General features: G+C 39.9%; 1 protein-coding gene across 1 annotated transcript; it reads right to left on the bottom strand.

Moving 5' to 3' along the window:
• Positions 1–261: 261 nt before the first annotated feature.
• LOC137521539 (apolipoprotein A-IV-like) lies at positions 262–14,119 on the bottom strand. Its single transcript, XM_068240920.1, has 4 exons — positions 14,019–14,119; positions 12,751–12,837; positions 3,399–3,525; positions 262–2,502 (listed from the first exon to the last, which is right to left on the bottom strand). The coding sequence occupies exons 2-4, from the start codon at positions 12,797–12,799 to the stop codon at positions 1,563–1,565; spliced, it is 1,116 nt and encodes a 371-aa protein (XP_068097021.1). The 5' UTR covers positions 12,800–12,837; positions 14,019–14,119; the 3' UTR covers positions 262–1,562.
• Positions 14,120–15,365: the final 1,246 nt, after the last annotated feature.

Here is a 15,365-nt window from a genome sequence, read left to right as displayed (position 1 = left end):
GAGAGGTTGCCTGAGTGTGGGGGAGGGCTGCAAAGGATGCACAATTCTAGTTCTTCAGTGCCCTTTTATACACACCCTCCTTTTCAGTGCAGCCACCCTTTGTAGGCAACAAAGGGTGGCTGCACTGAAAAGGAGGGTGTGTATAAAAGGGCACTGAAGGACTAGAATTACACTGTATTCTAAGTATGTTCTGTGGCTTTTACTATATCATTATCTGTAGAAGCACTACTTAAATATTACAGACAGAATACGGACAAAATGTGCATTGCTAAGTTGCATTTTATTCAAATGAAAAAAGTGTACACAGGTAGGTTCTAAGTTGGCTTAGTAATATATGTACCCATGTTTAGCTCATCATGGGCTGTAGTCACTAAACTGGAGTAAAATTTTACCTACGTAAGTTACATGCTGCACAAATAGCACATCTCTTGTAATATACACAACATCCACATTATAAGTGTAACATGGGTTGTATAACGCTTGTAATGCTAGCAATACACATTTCGTGTACGTTCAGCAGGTTGAACCATTTGTGCAGTGTGTACTATGTATCTTGCGTAAGTACCAGTGAAATTACTATGTGAAGTTAAGTGGTAGTATTCAGCGGGTAGTACGATTGTGCAGTTTACTGAATATGGCCCAATGACACATGTCAGTCCAGGTACTATTCAAAAGTGGTGAGCTTTGGGTAGCTCCGCTGCTGGTAATTGAAATTACAAGTAGACTTGCTGGCAGCGGCAGAGGGGGGGGGGGAGGGTTAACTTACCTATGTCGCCGCCTCTAGCGGATGCAGTTCACTCGCGTTCTACACGACTCACATGCTTTCTTACTTCTGGGTTTGAAAGTGGAAGCATGTAAGTGACGTGAAACGCGAGTGAACTGCATCAACAATGATAACCTAACTTGTAATAAATTCAAGCAGCATGCAGGGCCAATGACCAGACAAATGTATTTCGAACAAGTGGATAGTGACAGGTAAGAGAATAGAGGACTTAATAAGATTTATGGTGGAAAAATATACAGTATAAACAAGCATAACGTTTTAGTTCTCATGAAGGCCATATATCTTATTTTTACAAACTCTTAAAAATTATACAAATGCATGATGATTGAAAAAAATCAGGTGTTGGTTATGGTCTTATTGGTTATGGTCCTCCTAGTACATGACCTTTCCTATAAAAATGTTGTCACCTCTGTAGTAACCATAAAGGACCTGATTTAGAGTTACTAGATCAAATGTAATGATTGAGAAAATAAATAATAAAGAAAACAGGTATGAAATTGGTTTTAGCAAAAAAAAAATAAATAGGAGTTTGCTGTTTTGTTTGATTATTTTATGCTGTGTATACTGTAAATAAAAAGCAAAGATGATAGAAATAAAAATAATACACATAGTTGGAGAATTAGAGACATACAAGGGATACAAGAAGTTTGGAAATGCTAGTATTGTAAGTGTATCATTAGTCTGTTACTGCTATATGTCTCAAACTCCATCATACATGTATCTTGTGCTACCTTTATTATTGCAGTTTCAAACAAATAATTATTATTTTTTTAAAGTCTCAGTTTTCCAAAGATTTTTTAGCAGCAATGCCCTTGTTAATAAAATCTTGCACCTTTTCTCGCACATCTTTCTCAAGATATTCCGCTTGATCTTGCAAAGTTACAGTGTATTCTCCCAGCTTCTGCTTCATGTCCTCCACTCTCTGTGCCAGGGCCTTATTTAGGGCTTGTAGTTGAGGTGCAGCTGCATCTCTAAACTCCTTAACTTTTTGGTCAACCTGCTGGTTAACTTGGGTCAAGTAGGGCTCCAATGTGACCTTGATATTTGTCATATCACCACTGATCTTGTTTCTCATTTCATTTGCATAAGGGTAGAGATCCTCTTTCAGCTGTACTGTGAGTGCTAGGACTTTGCTCTCCAGCTGTTCCACATTCTTCCTCATCTGGAACTCCAGGGTCTTGATCTGGTTTCTGAGCTCTTCTTGCACATCTTCTGCATAGGGAGTCAAGCTTTTATGTAACTCTTGAAGTTGCAGATCAATGTTCTCTCTTACTTTGTCAGTGATGGGTGCCAACTGCTTCCTCAGCTCATCCATATTCTCATCTATCTTGACCTGAAATTCTTGAGAGTATGAGGTCAGGGATGACTGTAGCTGGTCTGCATTTTCTTTGAGCCTTGCTTCCAGGTCCTTAGTTACAGACTTAAGTTGTTGGTTAAATAGTTGGGCGTTTTGGTCTAGCTGGGTCTTGAACTCCTCTGCATATGGGGCCATTTTTACCTGGAGTTCCTCAACATTTCTATTCAGCTGCTTGTGCAACTCATCTGCATATGGGGAGAGTTTCTCCTTCAGCCTGTCCAGCTCCTGTCTAATCTGTTCCCGGATCTTTTCTGTGTCCTGTGTGAGCTTATCATGGATCTGCTTGGCAACAGGAATTATTTGGCTCTGTAATTCTTCAGTATACAAGTTTACGCTTTTCAGATTTTGTTCAATTAAAACACTGTGGAAGAGAAGACCACAATCAGATACCACAATCAAGACTTATTTTTTCATTGTTTATTTTATGCATGAACTGTTATTACTGGTAGGTTGCATTATTAACAAAGTAGAAGTAACAACACAGGTATAATTACTGGTATAGAAGCCCCATGATTGCAGGGATGCCTGGGGCTCTGGGTCTCCTGGGGCTCTGGGTGGCCCCAACTTCTCACCCTTGCTCTGGTAGAGCAAGTGTTACCATGCTTATTATGGGAGGTGGATCATGGTAGATACACACTTGTTATATGACCCCTGGCAGATGCATCCATGGGAGCCACCTGATTTTATTCTGTGGGATTTAGAGCAGTGTGATTGAACTGCCTTCAAGACAGTGACAGCCATTATGAACTCTCATAAAAAAAAAAAAAATGAATGATCAATAAGGTAAATTATGAACTGACATATAACAAAGTTTTGGAGTACAAGAAACCTTTTTTTTTTTTTTTTTTGCTCTTCACTGGTGCATTTCTGTTCATCACTTACGTGTCTGACTTTCTGTATTCCTAAAAATAATTCTGGGCTATTTTTTGGCTCCCTCTTACTAACTACTTCTCGTTAATCAGTTTTTAAATCTTTTTTTTTTTTTGGCAGCTAAACACGCTGATGTCATGTCCAGCGCCAGTTCTAACTACAATCAGTGGTAGGCCGAAATTTAACATATGCGAAATTTCGCATTGAAATTCGCATTTACGCATCGTAATCATAATGCGAAATTTCAGGGAAAATTAATCGTAATTAATTTTGTATGTAATAGTAATATTTCATAATTTCGCATACTTTTTCGCGTAATTTTCATGCAATTTTCTGAAATTTTGTGCCGAATTTAGCGGTTAATAACAAAGCTTAGAGCTCACTTACTTCAGCTGTTTGCTGATATCAGTCTGCTGGATTTGTTCTACAGTATCTTTGGTGCCATCGGTCAGCTGAGTGACGTATTTCCAGAATGCGTCGGTGATTTGTTCAGTGCTAATTTCTGCCTGAGAGCCTGAGGGAAAACAGAAACCATTATTAGTCCAATAACTCCCCCACATAAGTTAATCCAATGCACATTACAGCAAATCAGAGCTCTGCAAATCTATCAGCTGATCAAAAAAATTGTGTGCTTCTCCATGAGTTGTCCTAGACATGTACATCACTACTGTACTTTGTACATCCCTAATAAACAAACAAACTGCAGGTAGTCCCCAATGTACAAACGGCCAACTCACGAATGACACGAAAATGGGATCAAGTACCAAAACATTTTCAAAATGACCTTGTAGTTTTTTAGAAGATCGATTTGAAAAATGCATTTTAAAAATCGATTTTAACCACTTCACCACTGAGGGGTTTTACCCCCTGACCACCAGAGCAATTTTCACCTTTCAGTGCTCCTTCCATTCATTCGTCTATAACTTTATTATTACTTATCACAATGAAATGAACTATATCTTGTTTATTCCGCCACCAATTAGGCTTTCTTTAGGTGGGACATTATGCCAAGAATTATTTTATTCTAAATGTGTTTTAATGGGAAAATAGGAAAAATGTGGGAAAAAATTAATTATTTTTCAGTTTTCGGCCATTATAGTTTTTAAATAATGCATGCTACTGTAATTAAAACCCATGAAATGTATTTGCCCTTTTGTCCCGGTTATAAAACCGTTTAAATTATGTCTCTATCACAATGTTTGGCGCCAATATTTTATTTGGAAATAAAGGTGCATTTTTTTCAGTTTTGCGTCCATCCCTAATTACAAGCCCATAGTTTATAAAGTAACAGTGTTGTACCCTCCTGACATAAATATTTAAAAAGTTCAGTCCCTAAGGTAACTATTTATGTATTTTTTTAATTGTAAATGTTTTAATTTTTTTTTTTATTACAAAAAAAAAAATGAGGAGTGTGGGAGGTAATGAGTTCATTTTTTGTGTATAACTAATTCATTTGTATGTGAAAAATGTTTAGGGTGTAGTTTTACTATTTGGCCACAAGATGGCACCAGTAACTTTTTGTTTAATGCGACCTCCAAGCGTCCTTCCGGACGCTTGGAGGAAGTAGTAGGAGGCTGGGTAAGTTTTTTTTTTTCACAATGATTGCGCTGCTTAGCGGAAAAGCAGAGGATCATTGCGGGGCTTAGATCAACGAATGGGAATGGATTTTCCCGTTCATTGATCTCCGGCCGAGCGGCCGGCGGCATGTTTACCTGCGGGAATACGCGTTAGAGCGAGCGGGAGCGCGGGCAGCGGCGGGAGCGCGGAAAGTACGTATTTCTCCGTCTCTGGGGGTTAAAGGATGGAAAAAGGGACGGAGAAATTCGTACGGGCGGGGGTAAAGTGGTTAAATTGGGTAAAATAACATTTTCCTGCGTTACACTATACAATATAGTGAGTTCCGAGTTCTGCATCAACATTTTATACCAGTTTTTCTCAAAACTGTCCTTGTGACTCCCCAACGGTACATGTTTTGCAGGCAACCTCACCTATGCACAGGTAGGGTAATTAGTGTCTCAGCTAGGAGGATTCCATGTAACTGAGACACTAATTATTCCACCTGTGCATAGGTGAGGTTGCCTGCAAAACATGCACCGTTGGGGAGTCACAAGGACAGGTTTGAGAAACATTGTTTTATACAATTAAAAGCAAACCTGTTCTCCAGTGCTGGGACCCTCTTGTGGTTTGCATGGATTATGTGAAATCAATTCAATTTCAAAGGCAGAGGGACACAGCGGAGGCAGAGGTGGTACAGAGGGGGATTCTGAGGGAACAGGTGGACAGAGGTGACGCAGAGGGGGACACTAGAGGCACAGGGGGGCACAGAGGAGGTACAGGGGATAGAGATGGCACAATGTTCTGACTTAAGAACAGATTCAGTTTAAAGTGTCTGAAAGTCAGAATTTCTACTTTGCTTTAAGGCTGGTTTCACAGTGGGACGTTACAGGTGCACGATAGAGCAGCCTGTAACGCACCCCACCGCACAGCAAAAAAATGGGCTGTTCACAGTGCCCACGTTGCATTACTTAGTAACGCTGCGCCATAAGACAACGTACTGCATGCAGTACTTTATAAGCGGCAGAGCCGCGTTAGACTGCTTGTACATGCTCAGTAACGTTGGGGAGGAGCGGAGAGCGGCCAGGCACATGGCTAATTAATATTCACTGCACTCAGTGACGTGCAGTGTTTACTTCCTGGGGCGGCCGCTCTGTGCGGCGATTGGCCGGGCGGGACCACGTGATGCCGCATGCGTCCAAGAGTATGCATCACGGCATCACGAATGCCAGAGTGAGCTGCACAACGCGGCTCACTCTGACATCCACAGCAGAGAGCACCAGGCGTTGCGTTAGGGGCACGTTATGCGACCATAACGTCCCCTAAAACGCAACGTCCTGGTGTGAAACCAGCCTAAAAGATTCCTCACAGCTTGAAAGCTACTATGTCAGAATTTTTTTTTAGTAGAACATCACTGAAATGGTTAAACAAAGCACTTTGTCCTGCTATTCAGCTTCAAATCCGCATCCAAACTGGAGATAACAGTATCTTTGTTTGAATTCCAATGTTGATACATTGGGCTCGATTCACAAAGCGGTGCTAACCCAGTTAGAGACTTTAGGCATGATAACCATTGCACCACGCTGGTGAAAAGCCAGTTTAGGTGTGATAAGTTTAGGCATGATAAGTTTAGGTGTGATAAGTTTAGGCATGCTAAGTTTAGATAAGTTTAGATCGCTTGCAAAGTCCCGCACGCAAAGCAGCGCCATTAAACTTTATACAAAGTGCACCAGTCTTTGCTAGCGTAAAACTTTTGATCAGCTGTGCACTGCGGTGCTAACGCAGTTGGCGCTTAAACTTATCACACCTAAACTTATCACACCTAAACTTATCATGCCTAAACTTATCACACCTAAACTTATCACACCTAAACTTATCATGCCTAAAGTGAGTTTAGGCATGATAAAGGGCTTTTCACCAGGGTGCTAACTGTTAGCACCGCTTTGTAAATCAGGCCCATTGGGCTTGATTCACAAAGCGGTGCTAACAGTTAGCACGCTGGTGAAAAGCCCTTTATCATGCCTAAACTCAGTTTAGGCATGATAAGTTTAGGTGTGATAAGTTTAGGTGTGATAAGTTTAGGCATGATAAGTTTAGGTGTGATAAGTTTAGGCATGCTAAGTTTAAGCGCCAACTGCGTTAGCACCGCAGTGCACAGCTGATCAAAAGTTTTACGCTAGCAAAGACTGGTGCACTTTGTATAAAGTTTAATGGCGCTGCTTTGCGTGCGGGACTTTGCAAGCGATCTAAACTTATCTAAACTTAGCATGCCTAAACTTATCACACCTAAACTTATCACACCTAAACTTATCACGCCTAAACTGGCTTTTCACCAGCATGGTGCAATGGTTATCATGCCTAAAGTCTTTTAGGCATGCTAACTGGGTTAGCACCGCTTTGTGAATCGAGCCCATTGTGTGTAAACACAGTGTAACAAGTGAAAAGGAGCTCTCTGTGAAGCTCTATGTGCTTCAGACACACAAACAGCTCAGAACAGCTAATTAGAAGATGGTAATATATAATAAAAAGCAGTTTGAATAAAATGCAATGGCAGGTTTTCATGTCAAGATAAACTGCACTTTGCAAACTTGTCATTTGTAAACAGACAATATTACTTATGCACAAAAGCAAATATGATAACTCTATGAGTAATAAAAAGTAGGAAAACACATTTTTATTGATTGTTATGTTGGAGTTTTAGACCACTTTACAAACCTACAGTCCCTGTCTGTTTGGTTAACCGGGGACTACTTGTACTGTGGTTCACCAATACAAGTGTACTAAATGCCAAGAATGCAGGAATAGATGCAGATGTGAGCCTAGATGCATCTGAGGCTGGGATTTGGATGGCAGCTTGTATTGCCGGGTAAAAGGACTACATACGGTCATAGGACATAAGGCTTCCAGTTATCCCAAATATTAACTGTGGCCATCGGAAGCTTCTACATTCATGTGAACAATACCCAGCAGAGGACCCCCCCCCCCCCCCCCCAACTCTAAACCCTGTCCACATCCATCTCAAGCATTATTGACTTTATATCAACATGAGCGTCTGTAGCATAGAAGATATTTTACCATTAAATGTAGTGTCAAATTTTATAGTATGGTCCTGTTGCGATCTAATAGCACATAATATAGAAATGCGTGTTTGTGTACACTAGTGCCTTTCTCTTTTCTGGACAGCGATAACATAAGTCATTCTCTCTTTCTCAGATTTTATCTGTGGATATTTAAGGCTACTTTCACACATGTGGCATTGCGTCTTGGTACTCTCCCCCGCCGCAGCTCGTCCAAGTGGCCACATTAGACTCTATGGGCTCGATTCACCAAGCGGTGCAAAGTGTTAGCACCGTGGTGAAAAGGCCCTTATCACGCCTAAAGTCACTTTAGGCATGATAAGAAGAAACTCGCGCGAAGTTGCCGCGCGCAAAGTTTTGCGCGCGCAACCGCGCGCGTGCGCGCGCAGCGTCCCCGCTTCGCGCGAAGCTCCCATTAAGCCCTATGGGACTTTGCGCGCGCTCTCACGCGCGAACGCGCGAACGCGCGTTCGCGCGGTAACTTCGCGCGAAGAGCAGGAAAAAGCGGTGATAACTCAGTGGTGAAAAGGTCATCACGCCTAAAGTCTTTTAGGCGTGATAACTGGGTTATCACCGCTTTGTGAATCGAGCCCTATGGGCCTGATTCACAAAGCGGTGCTAACAGTTAGCACCCTGGTGAAAAGCCCTTTATCATGCCTAAACTCACTTTAGGCATGATAAGTTTAGGTGTGATAAGTTTAGGTGTGATAAGTTTAGGCATGATAAGTTTAGGTGTGATAAGTTTAGGTGTGATAAGTTTAAGCGCCAACTGCGTTAGCACCGCAGTGCACAGCTGATCAAAAGTTTTACGCTAGCAAAGACTGGTGCACTTTGTATAAAGTTTAATGGCGCTGCTTTGCGTGCGGGACTTTGCAAGCGATCTAAACTTATCTAAACTTAGCATGCCTAAACTTATCACACCTAAACTTATCATGCCTAAACTTATCACACCTAGGGCCTGATTCACAAAGCGGTGCTAACAGTTAGCACGCTGGTGAAAAGCCCTTTATCATGCCTAAACTCAGTTTAGGCATGATAAGTTTAGGTGTGATAAGTTAAGGTGTGATATGTTTAGGCATGATAAGTTTAGGTGTGATAAGTTTAGGCATGATAAGTTTAAGCACCAACTGCGTTAGCACCGCAGTGCACAGCTGATCAAAAGTTTTGCGCTAGCAAAGTCTGGTGCACTTCGCATAGAGTTTAATGGCGCTGCTTTGCATGCGGGACTTTGTGTGCGATCTAAACTTATCTAAACTTAGCACGCCTAAACTTATCACACCTAAACTTATCACACCTAAACTTATCACGCCTAAACTGGCTTTTCACCAGCGTGGTGCAATGGTTATCACGCCTAAAGTCTCTAACTGGGTTAGCACCGCTTTGTGAATCGAGCCCCTAAACTGGCTTTTCACCAGAGTGGTGCAACGGTTATCATGCCTAAAGTCTCTAACTGGGTTAGCACCGCTTTGTGAATCGAGCCCTATGTGATTGATATATTATCCATATATCGTGCAGAAACAGCGCAAGTTAAATATCCTTACATGGGCTAATGAAAGTAGCTTCACAGGCCACAGTACCCACAGTATGATGCAATGCGATGGAAGTGCTCCGGGCACCGCAGAGGTCATGCACAGGCTGTAGTGTGCTACCCTGCAACTCCCGGTAGTGAAGCGGAAGTCCCTTGTTAAAGGGGCAAAAAATTGTAAAATTTAAAATATGTGCAGACAAATAAGAAGTATGTTTTTTTTAAATTTTTTGCAAAAGTGCCCCTTTAACTTAAAAAAAAAAAATGAACAGCTAAAGGCCTGTACACACTGCTGCGCTTGCACTGCGCTTTTAAAATCGCATGCGTTTTTTAATCGCAAGGTCTCTTGAAAAATCATGAAAATCGCAAAGACATTTACACACTGGTGCAAAGCAATTTTTCTATTCTCATGAAAGTTTTGTGTTTGAAAAATCGCATGTGATTTTAAAAACGCAGCGCAAGTGCAACAGTGTATACAGGCCCTTACACTGGATGATCGCACTGCCCTAGAGTGCAACCAGCCTAAGGCTCAATACACACCATACAATCTTGATTGTTCATACTTACCACTTTCATGTAGTATAAGAGCTTATCCAATCAATCATTCAAGGTATTTTCAATCTGTTGGCCCTTATACTACATAGATTTGGTAAATCTGTACAACCAAGATTGTATGGTGTGTGTTGAGCTTAATGCTACAATTTTCTGGCAGATTTACCTGCCAGATCGATTATTTCTAACAAGTCCAATCTGAATTTTGATTGATTTTTTTTATTTTATGATTTTTTTAATCGGTTTTTCGATCGATTTTCATTCAGTTCTATTTAAATCGGAAAAAAACTGATTGAAAAAAACTATTAAAAAAGATTGGAAAATCGAAAGATCGATCGAAATGCAGATCGGACATGTTGGAAATAATCGATCTGGCAGGTAAATCTGCCAGAAAATTGTATGGTGTGTACCTAGCATAAGAGTGCAGTAGCTCAGAACTAAGGCTGTTCATTTAATTATAGGTTTTATTCTTAAATATGCAAACATGGCCAAGGGTGATGATTAACCACTTTGTATCCAGACCTTGTTTATCCCTTATGAACCACAGCAGTTTTGACATTTTAGCTATGTCCCTATTTACTTAGCAATAACTTTATCCACACTTATGACACCTAAATGAAATATATACCATTTTGTTCAAGACAAACTAGGCTTTCATCGTATGCCATTTTTTCCCTCGAACAATTTTGTTTTCTATGAATTTTAATGGGAAAAAGAGGAAAAAAAATAGAAAAAACACATTATTTCTCCGTTTTACCAATTCTGGTTAAAAAATAAAATGCGCTACTATAGATAAAATACACACAGTTTGTTTGATTATTTCTAATGTTATCACAAACCTTACATTATGTTCCTGTCACAATTTATAGTTTCAAAAACAAAAATTGGAGGAGCACTCATCTATAAGAAGGAGTAAGCATGTGCCCAAGCCTCAGACCCCAGTATCCATAGGATCCACCACAAATCTTGTTTGCAAAAAGGCTGGCACCACACCGAAGTGGAAGTAAAAAGATTAGCTCTTTATTGGTTTTGCCATTAAACTGACAGCATAGTCAAAAAATCAGGCTATGGCGGCGACATCCCGCTGTTTCAAGCTGTTAAAGCTGTTAAAGCTTTTTATCAAGCCACTCAGCCCATAAAAAAATTTTATGGGCTGAGTAGCTTGATAAAGAGCTTTAACAGCTTGAAACAGCGGGCTGTCGCCGCCATAGCCTGATTTTTTGACTATGCTGTCATTTTAATGGCAAAACCAATAAAGAGCTAATCTTTTTACTTCCACTTCGGTGTGGTGCCAGCCTTTTTGCAAGCAAGATTTGTCACAATTTATAGTAAAGATATTTGATTCTGAAACAATACTACTGTGTGTATTTTTCACTATGAACTGAGAAAATAAAAGCATTTTAATAGTAAAAAGCTGATTGGTTTATGGAACATTTATTCCCTTTCACCAATTAGTACTGCAGCAGAGAGTGTCGGAGGTGTGCACAGGAGCAAGCCCAATCATGCACAGCTGTGCTTTAGCTACAAGACGTATATCTATGTCCTTGTGGCTTTAATGAAGTCACAGAGAGGACGAAGATATACTGTAGTGGGTGGATAAAGTGGCTAAAAAGTCCTAAAGATTAGCATTAATCATGCTAGAAAATAACACATAGAATAGCAAGGGGCCGAACTGGTCAGTTCTAATGACATTTAAATGTTTGTGACTTTCTTAAAACACCAATTCAAAACTGTTTTTAAATATGAGTTTTAATAGAATATTAATTTTGTATGAAAACCCTTTTTTTCTCTATTTTTTTGGGGGGCGGGGGGCAGGTTGTCTGCTCACACTTTTTCTGCCTAATATACTCCCCCTGTATTCACGTGGGCATGCATGGAGGAGAGACATTGGTCTATTACAAGAAGCCATGCCTCCTTTCTGATTCTTGGCCAATCAGGAGCCATAGCTTCAGACTTGGAGGCGGGATAGATCAGGCAGAAGGAGTTTTCTGGGGATATGTGAACTGATGCAGCACATAAGAAATTCAATCAGAGATGCATCAAATGTGAATATGCAGCTGCTAGTGGAAAATCTAGTTTTACTCCAATCTGCTCAAAGTATTCAAATTGTATCAATATAATATTCAGTGCTTATTTGAGATAAAATCTATATCGTTTGATGAATTTTTAGTTGTGCAATGACACTCTATATATACAAGCTTCTGATATTAAATTCAGTACTAAGATCTATAATTGCTTCAGTGCAAACTGTTGTGGAAAATATCAAAACAGGTAAAAAGGCGCCTCTGGTGCCCTTTTAAGAAAGGCACTGGCATAGGCAGCAGTGTTAGAAGCTAGGATTATCTTATGCCAGTGAAAATAGTGGGGGTTAGGGTTAGGAGGCAAGGGTTTTAGTGTTAAGAATGTGGGAGGTCCTTAGGGGTTAAGGTTAGGCACCACAGGGGAAGGGTTAAAGTTAGGCATGGGGGTTAAAGTTAGGCACTGAGGGGACTAAGGTTAGGCACCACCAGGGGGGTTAAGGTTAGGCATCACCTAGAGTGGTTAAGGCTAGGTATATCACCAGGGGGGTCTTAGGGTTAGGCATTGGAAGAGGGAGGGTTCTGTGTGAGAGTAGGGTTAGGTTAGGTCATAGTAAAATATCGGTAAAGCTTACCGATATTTTATTATCATAATGAAATAGTAGAATATCTGTAATTTTGGCACTATTCTACTACTAGCGGCTATGTCTGGCATTCTTTTTACCAGGTGCCTTTTTTACATGTATGCAGAAAAGATAACCATTTCTCACATCCACGCATTTTGCCAGCCAACTTGCAATGTGTTTTTGTGTGCACGTTTTTCCACATACAAATGTTCAAGGTGTGCAGAAAATGCGCACAGAAAAGAGCACTGCATTGCTATTGCGTTTCGCTATTTTTAGTGGGCCCAAGGCCTAAGAGAGAACAGCCTTTAATGATTATTACTAAGAATGAGGTCTCAGAACAGATTTCACTTGCCTAATGGATTAATCAATGGCTGTAAGATTACTAACCTGTGATTGCGCACATCAACAGTGCAAGCGTTGCTGCCTTCACCCACATGTTCAATTGCTTTTGAGATGCTCCTCTGTAAAATAAACCTGTAAAAAATATACTAGTGTTAAATGAAACCAACTTTGAGTATATTGTATATAACACTAGTATAAATCCTAACTGTATATACATTTTGTTGTATCATTGTTAGGCACGTATCTCTAATAAGTTGCTCTGTACTGGGACCTTTATGAAACTACTAGTTATTTATTTTAGAATATATATATATATATATATATATATATATATATATATATATATATATATATATATATATTCTGGATTTTTAGTACAATTTCAGTATTAGCATCATGCATATAATTTTACAGGACAAATGGGTTTCTATATGGAATGGGCCATCACCTGTCCTCTTGATGCACTGGTGAGGCTGTCCTTTGGACTCTTTACCTGTGCATTTCTATGTGCTTTTTATGACAAAAATGAAACTACAGGTATTGCCAACAATGCCAAATGCAAAGTTGCTGTTATTTGGAGAATCCCTGTTTTCTAGCCGCAGGTCGGTAGATGAACAGTGTGAGCCTGGGCCAGGTATAAAGCACAGCCATCCTATATAAATAACACATAGAAACGAAGTGGTAAAGGGGTCCAAAGGGATCGTTTCCATGCAGGTATTACAAATATCCCATTTACAGATCAACCAAATGGGTGGAATATCTCCCAAAGACAACTAAGTAAATTCACACTAGCCTTAAAAATAACTTCTGCTATTGAGAAGAATTATTTAAAGCGGACATGAACTCAGAACTTCCTCTCTGCTCTAAAAGATACGCATCCACATAATAACCATTAAAGAAAAACATTTCTTTGTTACAGCTGATACAAATCCTGCAATAAATCTGCGGTGTGTCTACTTCCTGCTTTCATGGAAGCAGACATCCTTCGTTTACAAATTAGCTGCTCTGCCACGGCAGAGGAGATTCCCGAGCTGACACAGCTGAGAGATCAAATTACAATCCCATATGAGGGGAAATTAGACAAGCTAAACTCTCTAAATACATACAGGGTGCATTTCTCTAAGTTTTCTATGTTTTTTTTTCTATCCTGTGCAAGAGTTCAGGTCCACTTTAAAAAGTACAAGCCAATAGAGGAATACAGATGTACCTTTTTGTCTAACTATATTCTAAAAAAAAGTGGGAAGTAACTATCTCTTCCTCTTCTGTAAGCTGAACCCTGTTCCTATTCAAAAGTAGATTTAGATGCCCCTTACCTGTTCCCAGAAGTGAGGAATGGCTGTTGATACTGATTGTACTAGCTGCCCTTTATATTAGACCAACCCTATGCTCTGACTCTGTTCCAAAACATCTTGCTGAACTTTAGATCGCTTTACAACGTGGAAGTCTGACGTGTCACTGTTTTCAGAGAGATATTAGATGAGCTCAGAGTACTGATCACTGAGGCACGCCATCAAGGTGGAGGACCTGCTGATTCCTTCTGTTTATTCAATAAGCAGAGATAACAGCGAAATAACAAAAATGTAAATCTACAAAAGCTTGGGGTCAACATGTTATGGGTTGTTATTGGATAGACTTAAATCCAGCTACATAAGTCTTAAATAAACTACTAAAAAAGGACTATTGCCTTTGATTTTTTTTTATATTAGTATTGTTTAGCCTACATACCTACAGTATGTTCTCAACATGTGGTACCTTTGCCTGCAGGGAGCCTGAGATGGTTTCAGGGGCTGCTTAGGATTGTTGAATTTAATCAAACATAACATATTTTTTGAGCTTTAGAAAAAGACAAATTAAATAAAGGAAACATAACAAGTATTTTAGTTAATTACAAGCAACATGGGTTGCCAAGGAATTATGTAAACATGTTTGGGTGGTTGCCTAGGAATTATGTAAACATACTTGGGTGGTAATGCTAATCTCTATTCCTTGGTGGCACTTGCGCTCCTCCACATACTGTATATATACCACATATATAATATATCAATGGGCAGCACAGTGGCATAGTGGTTAGCGCTCTCGCCTTGCCACGATGGGTTCCCGGTATGTTCTCCCGTGTCTAAATAATAATAATATAAATATAATATCCAAACTTTGGTGCGCAGTACCAATAGGGGGCATACCCTTCACACATGTTTTTAATCTACTAGGTTTGCACTCATCAAAGTGAAAAACACATCTAGGGATTTATATTCATAAACTGTAAACTGAATTCAAAATAAGTACATTATAAAATCCCTACATATAAAGTCTTCCCATTCATAACTGGTAATCACACTGGTTCCTGCAAATCAGTCTCTTTGTATATTCAAAATTGCATATACAAAGTCAGATCAGTCCTTAAAACCATATATCCAGAGTCAGATCATTCCTTATAAAACTGCCTGCGCTCACCAGATATCTTAACTGACCACATCACAGATCAGCGATACCCTTTATCCACTGGCAATCAGAAACCTCCAAGCATCATGCAAAAGCAAAGAGAAATCTCCACATAGCGTAATACTGTTACAGTTCACCCCTCAGTGCACATGCATGCAAACACTTTGTGAAAGTATTCCTCCACCACATAGAATTCGAGACACTTAACAGATGCAATGTCT

This window comes from Hyperolius riggenbachi, chromosome 6, assembly GCF_040937935.1.
Source record: "Hyperolius riggenbachi isolate aHypRig1 chromosome 6, aHypRig1.pri, whole genome shotgun sequence".
Lineage (NCBI taxonomy): Eukaryota > Metazoa > Chordata > Amphibia > Anura > Hyperoliidae > Hyperolius > Hyperolius riggenbachi.
The sequence above is the reverse complement of the archived record's forward strand: the minus strand, read 5'-3'. Positions and strand labels throughout refer to the sequence as shown.

Bases quoted from the DNA above. Each gene is read 5' to 3' on its own strand.
- LOC137521539 (XM_068240920.1), bottom strand. From the start codon at position 12,799: ATGTGGGTGAAGGCAGCAACGCTTGCACTGTTGATGTGCGCAATCACA. The intron at 3,526-12,750 runs GTTAGTAATCTT...GTTTTCCCTCAG, and splicing joins GTTGATGTGCGCAATCACAG to GCTCTCAGGCAGAAATTAGC. The intron at 2,503-3,398 runs GTAAGTGAGCTC...TCTCTTCCACAG, and splicing joins GATATCAGCAAACAGCTGAA to TGTTTTAATTGAACAAAATC.